The sequence below is a fragment of the Ammodytes marinus genome (assembly GCF_949987685.1).
Source record: "Ammodytes marinus genome assembly, chromosome: 9".
NCBI classification, from domain to species: domain Eukaryota; kingdom Metazoa; phylum Chordata; class Actinopteri; order Uranoscopiformes; family Ammodytidae; genus Ammodytes; species Ammodytes marinus.
In genome coordinates this window covers 20,221,450-20,234,309 of record NC_137213.1, presented here as the reverse complement: position 1 = coordinate 20,234,309, position 12,860 = coordinate 20,221,450, and the positions used below count along the sequence as shown (strand labels likewise).

The following is a 12,860-nucleotide window of genomic DNA, read 5'->3' as shown; positions in this document are numbered from 1 at the left end:
ATATTTCATAGTTGTTGAGGAATGGTTGGTCATATGTGAAAATCTAACAAGTCACCTAACATGAGAATGTGTTTTGAAATTTGAAACACATCTTGATTGCTATTAATTTTAAAGTAAACATTCTATTACACAGTTCAACTAAAGAACATAGAAGAAAATTGCTACAATTTTTTTTTTTTCATATACATTTTGAAAATATTTTTTGTGGCCTCTGTCAGTCTTGGTGAATATTTGTGATCATACATCTCATGGGTCTAGCATAAATTGAGGGAAAATTAATTTGTGTTTTTTGGCGTCTGACGTTGTTAACACGAAATAAGGAATGGCAAGGTAAAAAGCCCATTTTGTTAAAAAGGACAAAAGCTGGGAGGTTGTGTCAAAGCTTAGCTCAGTAGCTTAGTATATGTTGGATACATACATGTTTGTGTTTTTTCAACATTTCCCCCTGTTTTGTCCCACTTCTCAAGAATCACTGATGTAATACATCGAAGCAGCTTTGTGCATTTATACACATAATTTCATAACAGAAAGATAGTAATTTTAATAGCATACAGTTTCCATGGGGGATCAATAAACGTCTGATTCTGACGCTTTTTTTTGACATTTTGAATTTTTTTCAAAACTGTTAGTACATGTCAGAACTGACAGGACACACCTTGATTTTTATTTTATTTTTTTCAAAACATAACCACCTGAGCCACGGTCGCCCAAACGTGGGCGACCGTGGCTCAGGTGGTTAAGCGGGTTGGCCAATGATCCAAGGGTTGGCGGTTCGATGCCCGCTCTGCCACCTGTGTCATGGTTGTTGTGTCCTTGGGCAAGACACTTCACCCACCTTGCCTCGTGTGAATGTGTATGACTGCTGTAGGTGGTGGTCGGAGGGGCCGTAGGCGCTGAATGGCAGCCACGCTTCCGTCAGTCTGCCCCAGGGCAGCTGTGGCTACTATGATAGTTTACCACCACCAGTATGACTGTGTGTGAATGAATGGAACCTGGAACCCTGTAAAGCGTCTTTGAGTGCCTTGAAAAGCGCTATATAAATCCAATCCATCGTTATTATTCATTAAAACAAACAAGGACTGTTTGTTTGGCAGCCTGTTTTCTGTTTCTGTCAATGCTCTGACACTCCCCTTCTCATATTCTAGAGCTTTACATGTGTTTCTTTAAACAAAACAATACAACTGATACCTTATAAAGCCTTAGTTTCTGTTAAACGGACCTTCTAACACTGCCAATGGATGCTAAATTTGAGGAATTGAAGTAGAAACTCACTGATTAAGGCAAGGAGTGTAGGAGTTTTTGTCCTCCTCTATGATGGAGACAATGAGGGTAATGAGTTTGGACCAGAAGTCCAGATTTTTGACGCTGGGACCCTGCTCATCTGAAGCGACTGCCTTTGCCTGGAGACAGAAAAGAGGTTATAGAGGTTAGCAGCTTCATCCATCCCAAATACAGTATCTTTGTAGTGAGAGCACAGTAGGGGCACAATAGAGCAGGAATACTGTAATGGCCTCAACTGCAAACACACACACACACACACACACACACTTACAGGGTCTGTCTGATATTCCCTGTTGTAGAGGTCGTGGCAGTTGTTGAAAATGTACTCGTACGTGGAGTTGAGACAGGCTTTCACGCAGTCCTTAACCACCTGGCTGGCCCTGGGGGGACTCTGCAGCTCCTGGACCTAAACACAAACATTCCACAACATATGTTTGGATCCACTTCACCTGAAAGAGCTGTTTGACACAAATCGTCGCAGCAGAAGGTTAAGGTCAGTGGGGATTTAACAGTAAAGTCACTGAGATGCACAAATCGAAGACAACATGCATTAACACCCTGACATTAACACGCAAACACAAACACAAGCACACAGTCTCTTGATAATAGCTTCAGTTTGGATAGGGTAATGTCAAACCGATTCTCAATTTACGCCTCAAGCTACTTCCCTGAATTTACTGGAAAGTTGTACCATGTTTATTTTGGAGTTAAGTGCTCATGTGAAAACAAAATTTAAAAAAAGAACAGAAAGGAATAGAAAAGAAAGAAAAAAAGAAAGAAGAGATTCATCATTCATTCTTACCTTCATTCTGAAGAAGGTGATGCTAGTCAAGAGATCAACTGTAGACTTGAGGTCTTGCAGTCTTTCAGGACTGCTGGCAGGGAAGTTATTCTGAAAGCACATGCACGAGCACAGAGACGATTATGAACAGGCACAAAATGTTCATCTAATTTAAAATGCTTTCTCTTTCTCTTCTGTATTCCTTGTCTGTTTATGTGAGGGAGGGGGGAGGAGGGAGGGGGAGGGGAGAGGGGAGAGGGGGTTGGGGGTTGTGTATGTATTGTATGTGTTTATTTATTCTGTTATTTTTTTTGGCCATATGTAAAAAAAACATAAAACCACTAAAATAAATAATAAAAAAAAAAAAAAATTAAAAATGCTTTCTCTTTCTTCAGGTATTAAGATAAAGAAAAATAGCTGTGACCATATCAAGACAACAGCATTTTTATCTCTATCCCAAAACAGAGAAAAGGCAATTATTTGACTAAAGTAATTGAGTAACTTAGGATTGAAATGTTTTTTCTATTTGTCAAAGAAGAAGCAGTCAGTACCCGGTACATGGAGAGGTCGATTCGCAGGGAGTTATGCAGTTGATCCAGCAGTTTGACAAACCGTTCCTTCTGAAGAGGAAAAGACACAAAAACAGAACAAGCAACTCAGAAAAAAATTATTTGTTACCATTTGACTACACAACCCTGAGGCTGGCTTTGACGAGACTGAGATGATTGGAAGTCTGCAGAAGTAGGCAGGGCCACATTAAAATGATCTTTAGTCCCCAAGGGGATATAGAGTGAGTCATTTTATAGCGATTTTCTGGACTCTCTTCGAATATAGTCACATATATTAAGAAGGGACAAGTATTACTTGAACTCACGCCAAAGTTTGATGCAGCAAATCGGTCTGAGGCCGAAACATTGTTGGTAGACTCTGTGGTGTGGGCGTAGTAAGCGTTGATGTTGGCGAGCAGGGTGCTCATGACAGCTGGCACTCCTGGGCACATGTACTTAGATGACAAGCAGGCAAAGTGTCTGTGGGGTGGAAATGGCAAAACAAAGAATTTAATGCATTTACTTGCTCCTGATAACTACATATTGGAAAAATAATAAACTACATATACTCGCATAGACATCCGTTCATGTAAAATATAAAAACGTTGTGTTGGTTAGAGCTATATGAAAAATTTCTGAGTGTATGACCTTTCCTATTTAACTTTAAAGATTAACATTCAGAGTAATGGTTGAGGGACTGACGTCATGGCCTGGTAGATGGACTCTACTCCATATCTCATGGCAAACTCGTCCACTATCTCCTGAGCTGTCTCCTCAAAATACACCTTCCAGGCATCGTCCCCTTTGGCATCAGGGATCTTCACTACTCCGCCATTCTGCTCCTCTGTGGTGTACTGGAAAAGATGCTGAAAAAAAAGCAAATGGGGGGTATGTATGTTTTTGTGTCCTCAGGCTTTTATCACTATTAGTATTAACTTGAGAAAAATGCTCAAATGCACATTCTGTTAAGAGACCAGCAGGGGAAGGATGAGAATAATACATTGGTTCAAGTGAACAGTCTTGTTGGACTAGCTGAAGCCAATTGTATTTTGAAAGCTTTAGACATGTACAACAACACAAAACAAATATTTGCTACTGACCAACACTAAAAACAAGGTCAAACTAAACGATTTGCCTAAACACAGCTCGGTATTGACTTTAAAGATCTTCATTTGAACACAGCTGATTGCCAAAGTTTCCCAGTGTTTTACCATTTTAAGAGTCACTTACAATCCTACAGGGTGACAGGACAATAAACAAACTGTTGAAAAATGGTTCTGTAGGACTTCATAAGAGTCTCTTATTTGACACTGTGTTTTGCTGTTGTCCCATTATACAGGAAGTGCATATCCCACTATGTCGGTGGAAATGGTTCAATAATTTCAGACGACTACTGATGATGTAAACTGTTAATTAAAGGCAGATTTTAGGGTGTAAAGGCAGAAAGAGAGAATTTACAAGGTGATTGATCATGTTAATGTGAAGGCCAGAATTAAATTGACTGGAACTAATTAAACCAGAATAGCCGGTCGCTCTTGCATATTTAATGCTTTCTTTGAAGTGCAAATAATCACCACTTTTTCAAAAGATTTCCTCCACATTTCCGTTCAAGACTGACCTCATGTAGACAAGTGTACTGGACGTGGTATGGCGCAACCGTCTCCTCTCCTTTGATCTCCACACTTATGTGCATTCGTATGGCTCCTGACACAGCAGACTTATCAGTTCTCTTGTCTGTCAAATGAAAGATGCACATGCACTCCTTAGTTGGCGGAAATCTATTTAATCTACAAGAGACAAGCACTTCAATTATCCATTTGTTGTTCTGTTATCTCGCCGTGACTTTATGATCCTCTCATTTGTCTCTTAATTCTTCCTTGCCTTTTTCTCTTTATCTTGAAAACTCACCCAGGTTGTACCAAACGTCCATCTCCCCGCTCAGAGTCCGCACTTCGATGATGGTTTGACCCAGGAAGTCATCGCTCTCACGTTTGAACTTCTGTTTGACACGCGACTTAATGTCGTCATCCTCGTCCCACACGCGCACCTTGATTCGGTCAGACGAGTTATGGCATTCACTGTGTGAGGCAGAGACAGAGAATGTTGACAAAGGGACCAAGTCAACTTTAACTGTAATTCAGAGCCAATCATGACGTTGGAGGAAACATGGCTAAATACACAAATCTTCTGAGTTCCAGGGGGGTATGCTTCATTTAAAAAGATATTACCATAAATGAGAGCACCACATCATCCATTATAGTGACATGAAATGATATAATAGCATCTGAAACGGTTACAGACAAGCTTTCCAGTGGACTCACAAGTGGAAGTTTTCCTCCCACACAGGGTTGAGGTTGCCGTAGATGGTCTTGGTTCTCTTCTTGGTCTTCCCGACTTGAACAGTGACATAAGGGTCACTGGATCCGGTTTTGTCTTTAGCCTGCAGGCCCTGAGCACAAGCCACTGAGGACACAGAGATAGTTAAACAAAGATTAAACAGCTCTCATATTTAAGTTTATTATAAAATCTTGCACCGGCAAAAGAAAACAACAATAATATCAAATATAAAGATTGGATAGCATGTCAGTTTTATATACTGTATACAACCCAAATTAACAAACAAAACAAAAATCCTCAATGGGCTTTACAATCTGTACTTCAAATGACACCCTCTAACCTTAAACCCTCAACTCAGATATGGGGGTGAAAAAAGCCTGTAACTGACCAGTGATGCTGATCTTCGCTGACCATTTGGAGGTCCCATCGAGCACACTCTGCTTGATCTGTTTCATTTGAGTGCCGTGTGTGGTTTTGTCGAGGCCGAACACTTCCTGGATTTGCTCAAAGATTTCCGGTTTGTTCCTCTCTCTGATCTTCATGCGGTCTTTCAGAACCATGATGATGTTCTGGGTCCGGTCCTCGGCCCCGTGCTTTGAGCTCTTCTCTGCGGCTCCTGATGAGACAGAATGAATGAAAAGAGGGACGTATAATTATAGTGTTAAACACATATACAGGAAATATGGCCCCAATAGCTAGAAGTCTATCTTCTGTTCCCCCTGTAAAACCTAAAAAAAAAAAAAATAAATAAATAAGTGAAGAGCCAAGTTACGATAGCAGCGGATCTATTTTGAAAGTCTTGATGTTTCCTGGCCCAGGGCTCAATCCCCATACTTCCCAATATTATTTCGGACACTGTATCCACTTTATCACTGATCTTGTCAGGAAAAGCAGATGGTGCGGAGTTACCTTAAAAAAGACTAACACAAGCTTTTGGCACTAAGATCTTATGGGGTTCTTTTGGGAACAGCAGTGCGCTGAATTATGCATTTCGTAGATTGACTCTAAAATCAGTATGGGGATTGGATATACAGTACGTCATCCCCTTGTTGAGCTGAATTAGACAAAGCAGTATAGAGGCAAAGGCTATGGATAGAAGAGAGAGAGAGAGAGAGAGAGAGAGAGAGAGAGAGAGAGAGAGAGAGAGAGAGAGCGAGAGAGCTATGCAGGGCTATGACAGCACATTACTCAGGAGATAAATTGGAAAGGAAGAGGAGAGGGGAATGTGAGAGTGGATAGAGGACAAGAATAATGGGATGTCAATCGGGCAGAAGGATACAGAGCAAGAGGAGCTAAAATAGGTTGGGGGTTTGTGTTGGCTGCTGGGTTGTATGTATACTCAAATAAAAATAGATGCATCTGTTTTAAATAAATTTGTATAATGGTGCGACCCCTTACTCTGCAGACAGTCGGCATTGAGCAGATCCTGGCACTTGTCGTGGCACTTGACGCCGCACTCTGAGCAGCGCATGCCTTGCCGGGCGATGCCCCAAAGCAACCCCTCGCATTCGTAGCAGTAGGTTGGGGTGGTGGCCGTCCACACCTCGAAGTTGTGCGGAGTGGTGGAGGAGATGGGGTAGATCAAAGCCTGCAGGGTCTTCTTATAAACGTGACTTTTCTGCAAATATGGGGGTGGAGAAGAGTTATGTAAGTTTGATACCAGAAGAGGTTAGAATTCGGAAGATCCAGAACAGAAATTGAACTGTGAAAGAATAAACAAGACGAGGCAACGCACAAGCTCTTCATTGCCCAGTGTGGTGGAAGCCATGGCGGAGGTGATTCCAGCTTTACGAGAGTTCTGCACCAGAGACTGGGAAGAAAGAGGGCAAAACAGAAGGAGGGTTAATGTTTGGATATGAACTACAAAGCCAGGGCTTATGTTGGATTTTTGTTAGCGATAAACAAGTACTCACCATGATGCCTGATGCCTGATGATGAGGCCAGGCAGTGATGAAGGGGATAAAAAGAGACAAAATTGTAAAAGAGATTTCAAATAACAAGGTGAAAATGTACGCATGTAGCATCATGTGTGTATGCTTGAGCCCCTTTGCATCTGATACATGTTTACTGTGTACACCCAGTGTTGGGCAAGTTACTTCAAAAGCGTAATGCATTATTTATTACTTGTTACTGTCATTTCAAAGTAATTAGTTACATAACAATATTACTGTCTTTAAATTGTGAGGCATTACACTACTTTTACATTACTTTTGCATTACTTTCACCAAAATAACAGGAAATATGGATTTGGTGTGCTCAATAGATCTTCTTGTGTTCAATGCAGCTCATTACACAGCAGGAGGTGATGTGGTATGGCATAATGACTGAACTAGGCTTAAGACTAACACAAGTACAATATAATGGTGGCAGTAATGGCTCATGGTGCAATACATTTTATAATAGAAATACTGTATCTTTAGTTATTTATATTGAAATCAATAGAGCTTGAGCCCAGTGGTGTAGTCTAGTTTTTTGTTTTGGGTATACTGTGATGATTCCCTCCTAGCCACTTTTTGAATATGCAGCATAACATTTACACATTTTTAAACATATGGCTTACACCGTGGTTAGTTTACAATTGTCTTGTTTCTGCATTAGGTACAGCAAAGGCAAAAACATTTTACACCTTACTAGCCTGCCTTCAGAAACATAGAAATTAGGATTTTTATTTCCAAATGAAATTGGGGGAGGAAGGAGTATGGGGGTCTCCCCAAGTGTTTTTCTTTCATGTTACTCCGAGCAAGAGTTGACATGGTGAATAAATCAAGCCACCTAAGCCTATGATAATTGAGTGTTTGTTTTAATCGTCTCTCTTCCATGACATAAGCTGCACTGATGATCAGATCTTGCAGTGCTCACAAAAGTTAATATGAATTTCAAACGGGTTATGCAAACTGAGAATATTACTTTTTCCTCACTGGGAGAAAATAAGTCCCTGTGCGCTTTTGGTGTGCTCCGACAGCACGATGCGCGTCTCCCGAGGGGACTACTGAGCTGAATATTGCGTCGCGCTGCCAGTATTTTCGGGTTGGACATTGCCCTTTATTTTACCCAACAGTCCGCAATGAAACGGGCCGTGGGGGTAAGCCGGGTCCCGCTCATCTCTGTACTATGGATGTATTACCTGCTGCTACTTCACACCCCATCCTTACACTGGGCCTCACTTATAGGGCGTATGGCTATAATAAGTCTGTTGCAACATCCACAGGGACACAGCGCACAGGTTGAATTTATCAATGAAAGTATGACAGTTGAGTTATGTAACTATCAACATTAGCCCCTTTTACACAGAGATTGCGGCATATTGACGGAACAACATCACTCCAATATGCCGGCTTTGCTTGCTTCTGTGTTATTTACACAGAACCAAGCAACGCCAGCCTGCTGGCGCATCAGTAGTCCCTTTTACACAGCGCTCCGGAATGAAAGAGGTGCTTGTAAACAGCGTCAGGTGTGACGTAAACATTTAGCGCCGCGCCGGTCAGCTGCTTTACAACAACAACAATGGCCGGTGAATTGAGAGCAGAAGTGCTGGAGCTTGCAGTAAGAGGGCCGTATTTTACTGTCCCCACGATGTGCCAGTTGATCTCGCTACGCGCTGAGTCCAACATCACTGGGACAGTTAACCAAACTGACTAAATCAATCCGACCGCTTCACCTCTGTGTGTGTGTGTGTGTGTGTGTGACAGGTTGGTTGTGAGCGAGTCTCTTTGTGAGGGCAGCGATCTGCCAATCAGACATACACACACATACACACAGTGTGTGAAGTCACGTTACTGTAGACAGAAATAAAGTGTGGATATACGCTCAGTAAGGATAATAATAGCGGCGGCGGAATGTGTTAGCAAAACAGTAGCTGTGTCTAACAGCTGAGCCCGAGCCTTCAGTCAGCTGAAGCAGACAGTCTAGCGGGGCGAGCAGACTATTCCCCCGTTACTAGGTCGACCTTCAAGCTGAACAAGAGCCCTCCGCTGCGCGTCGGGCTCCTGCTTCAGCTTGTCGGTCTTTATTTCTAGCAAGTGACCCGTTCGCTATACTTTATCCCTTACTTAGCCTAGCCTAGCTTTCCATTGTACAACTTCTCCTGGGCAGAAATAGACTCATACACTCTGCAAAATGAAGCGCGGGGGTTTGGATTGAGCAACGGACCTTATGATCAGCTAGATTATACACCGTTCCTTTTATTTGGTGATTTTTACGGGACATCAGGCCGCCGTGGTTAATGTTAAACACACGTCCTTCAACTGCTAACATGGTCGCATGTTTAGAACGTAGACTATGGAACGTCAAACGCCCCCCTGTTCCGCAACAACAAGCTGGAGCATTTAAACAGAGAGGCGGAACTGATCGTGTCGGGAATCTTACTACCCCCCGAGGTAGTAAAATTCCCGGAACGATCACTCGCACCTTTCTTCCCTCGTTCCGCAACTGTCGCATTTACACAGCTGGGGGGAGGGCCGAAAGGCCGGCATATTCCCGGCTTTCACTGGCTGTGTAAAAGGGGCTATTGTTACGTGTCCTTTCGCATTTTCTAAGTGGGCATACGGAAATGCTGGAGCTTTCTTTGTGGGTATATGACGTATACCTGCGTATCACAGGCTGCAGGCTCCTCCGTTGGAAGGGAGCGGCACTCCGTTGTAAGGAGGAAAGTGATGTGGTCTCTTCTGGTTTCTTCGTTTACCCAGTGCAGCTTAAACTTGGGCAGTGAGACGGAAGCCAGTAGCGCATCTTTGGAATCAATTGTATTATCAAATCGGGTTTTGATTGCTCCCACAATAACCTCAGGCAACCCTGTGGTCATTGGCGATAGACCATTTCTCATTGCTATGGACAACACACCAGTTAATTTCGGGTTTAAAATGCATTGTAACGCGCGTAACTGAGATTTGTACCGATTAAAATATGACCAATTTTTGTTGTTGTAATGCCTTACATTACCGCGTTACAGCAAAACGTAATGCATTACAGTAATGCATTACTTTTGGCGTTACTCCCAACACTGTGTATACCCTAGAGAAGTGTAACTACATTGATTAATTAGTGTATTATATATAATTTTTTAACAAATCTAACACAGCTGAGGAAGGGGCAGCAGTCAGAAATCAACATGAGTAGCCTTTATGAGTGTATAAGCTTTGTGTTATAGTGAGAAAAAAGTAATGCTCAAAGTAGATCAAAAGTTGAATAATGTTAAGATGTTTTAAGAATAAGAGTAAAATAAATGAATATAAAACACAAGTAGAAAGAATAGAGATGATTGGTTTAGAGTAAACTGAGATTCAGAGAATCCAATAATGTCTGCAACTTGAGCACCCCACAGGTCTGGTGTATATTACGCGCCCCACACACATCCTACCTCTACTGCGCGTCTACCTCGCGTCTGCGTCTGACTTTTGGTCACAGACTGTGAAATCAACGTAGAGCGAGCACACATCCAACCTCAGACGCACTGCTGAGGCGCGTCGGAGGCACGTCTGCAGCGACGCTCCCCTTCACCTCAGGAGGCTCGCCTATTTTTTTCTGAGAGCAGCGCGTCTCTCTCGCATCTCTGTGCTTTAACTGTTAGAGAAATACTCTGCTGAGAGTCATATTGACTTCATACTGGCAGCTTTCGCTGTAGTTCCACCATTTCCTGGTGTGTCCCCTTCAAAATAAAACTTCCAACAAGCGAAAATATGGCAAAAAAAAAAAGAAAAAAAATTACAATGGGGCGCACGGATTACTGTCCAGACTCAATATAAATCATATGCATCATAGATGACATGAAATAACTTCATTTTTAATGGGAATTATCTATGAAAACTCTATGTAGAAAGATAGGGCTTTTAGAAGCAGCGCTGCAGCAGCAGCAGCTGCTGAGACGTTGCATGTGTGTCCGAGAAAAGTCCGAGAGAGGCAGCAGTAAGGTAACGCGACGCGCTCCAGAGGTAGACGCAGGATGTGTGTGGGGCGCGTTATGCTTGTATGCAATGCATGTCCTTGTTTGTATCTCACCAGATCTCTGACAAGAGGCATGGCTTTCCTCTTGCGAAGGTCAGGCATGCTGTCAATACTGTAGAGTGCACCTCCCATTCTGAATAGGAATAAGATTGAACCATTATGCATTCACATAAACAGTATACAGTATGTGTTTATAATTTTTTACGGCTGATAAAACGACTCATCAAAATTTCTTAATATGACATGAAATCGTGTTTTGTTACACAATGTTATTCCCTCTATCATTAATGCTACTTCAGTCAAGGACCGGATAGATTTCATTCTCAGACGGCATCATGTTACAAAGTGGCAATGACACACAAGGGTATAATTGCTGGGTTTCTATTTGGCTATCTTAGCACTTCTTCAGCATGCAGCCTCAGAGTCACTCTGAGGTTTGCCTCATCTACAAATGAGCTGCCAGTTAAGACTGGGCAGCCCACTGGCATTCAATACTCACTGGCCAAATGCAATGAGCTGAACGATTCACGGATGAAAAAAAGGCATTTTTAGATCTAAAGCAGCCATGCCTGGTTTCCATAATGATCTGAGATTACTTTTTAATTTTTATTTCTGGATTGAATGCATTAGCTTGAGTCATACATTGTGATATACAGTATAATGTGTTCCATGTAAGACAAAGTGTATCACTTTAGGAGCTGGCAGCTGACACTCACCCTCCTTTACCAAACCATAGCGAGGTGGAAGTCTCTCCTCGAGCCTGAGAGAGACAAAGAAGGCATGTTAGAAGAAGAAACAATCTAAAGTCTATCCCAGCAATCTTTACTAGCGTTCCTATAGTGTATGAATGAGGCTGCATCTCTACACTACAGTTATGTGATGAAACTGCTTTATTAGGCCAGTCACATCTAAAATCCCATTTGTGTGTTGCTGCATCAGTGGTCAAAAATAAGCTGAGTCAGATAAAACTTTTGTATAGAGCTGTTGCTCAAAAACGTTCAGGATGCCTCACGTAATTTGTACAACTGAAAAATAAATAAAGACATATAATCCTTAGGCAAGGATCATTTGTTATTTTATCCTTAATAATGTTATTACAGAATCCATAAACTGGTTATGTCCCTATGCAACATTATGCTTTGCCCTCATCTTTGAAATTAAATATATTTTTGGAGAATCTGATGCGTACAGACTTGGTGGGGAGCTATTGCAAAATACAACGTAAGAAGATCAAATTGTTGTGGGGATGAATGAGTGGCAGGAAGGTGCCTGTGTACATACAGTGAGGAGTTCTTTCACCTTCTTTCTCTCGAGCAATCAATCAGCTTGCACCTACCTGTCAGCATGCTCCAATGATGGCCGAGCAAAGTGCATGCGAGTGTCGCTATGGCAATGACATGAAACTGGAAAGAAAACAAAGTGGGTCGGCACAAACAAACAAAAAGGTAAAGAAAAAAGACAAACCAAAAGGAAGCCAAATGTACAAAAAACGCAACACGACACACATCCACATAAACATCAAAGCAAGTGATTAATTCCCAACTCACTCAATTCAAACGTAATGAACAGCAACATAACATGTGAATAAAATGCTCTATGGTGTTTTGTCCCCCCAACGGAGGCTCTTATTCCTTACCATTACCCTAACCCTAACTGCAGGCTGCCTTGAAGGCTCCGTTGGGGGGAAAAAACACCAAACATAAAGCAAAACTTAATGTGTGAAATTGAATCAAGCAGTTTTGTCGAGGAGTGATATTGTGCTGCACCCAAAACTGAAATAAAAAGTGTGCTGTTGGTCGAGCCACCAGTGTTTTTATTTGACGAAAATCAAAAAGGTAGCAATTGTGGAATATGAAACACATGAAATCATTGATTTCAAGTGTCTAGCTAAACGTACCATCAAAACAGAACTCATGAACTTGCTGTAGCTGTGGCTTTGCACATACAGTGCCTTGCAAAAGTATTCATACCCC

The 12,860-nt window shown here is 41.9% G+C and overlaps 1 protein-coding gene across 1 annotated transcript in view; it reads right to left on the bottom strand.

Moving 5' to 3' along the window:
• LOC307255265 (protein unc-13 homolog A) overlaps positions 1–12,860 on the bottom strand; it is a gene marked incomplete at its 5' end in the record, with an annotated part of 39,472 nt that overhangs the window by 10,309 nt on the left and 16,303 nt on the right. The window contains 14 exons of the mRNA XM_080033927.1: positions 1,273–1,390; positions 1,549–1,687; positions 2,084–2,173; positions 2,614–2,682; positions 2,937–3,090; positions 3,313–3,476; positions 4,229–4,344; positions 4,519–4,688; positions 4,932–5,073; positions 5,336–5,563; positions 6,346–6,565; positions 6,683–6,757; positions 10,942–11,020; positions 11,604–11,647. Coding sequence (XP_079890053.1) covers positions 1,273–1,390; positions 1,549–1,687; positions 2,084–2,173; positions 2,614–2,682; positions 2,937–3,090; positions 3,313–3,476; positions 4,229–4,344; positions 4,519–4,688; positions 4,932–5,073; positions 5,336–5,563; positions 6,346–6,565; positions 6,683–6,757; positions 10,942–11,020; positions 11,604–11,647 — 1,808 coding nt within the window. The remainder of the gene's footprint in view (positions 1–1,272; positions 1,391–1,548; positions 1,688–2,083; positions 2,174–2,613; positions 2,683–2,936; positions 3,091–3,312; positions 3,477–4,228; positions 4,345–4,518; positions 4,689–4,931; positions 5,074–5,335; positions 5,564–6,345; positions 6,566–6,682; positions 6,758–10,941; positions 11,021–11,603; positions 11,648–12,860) is intronic.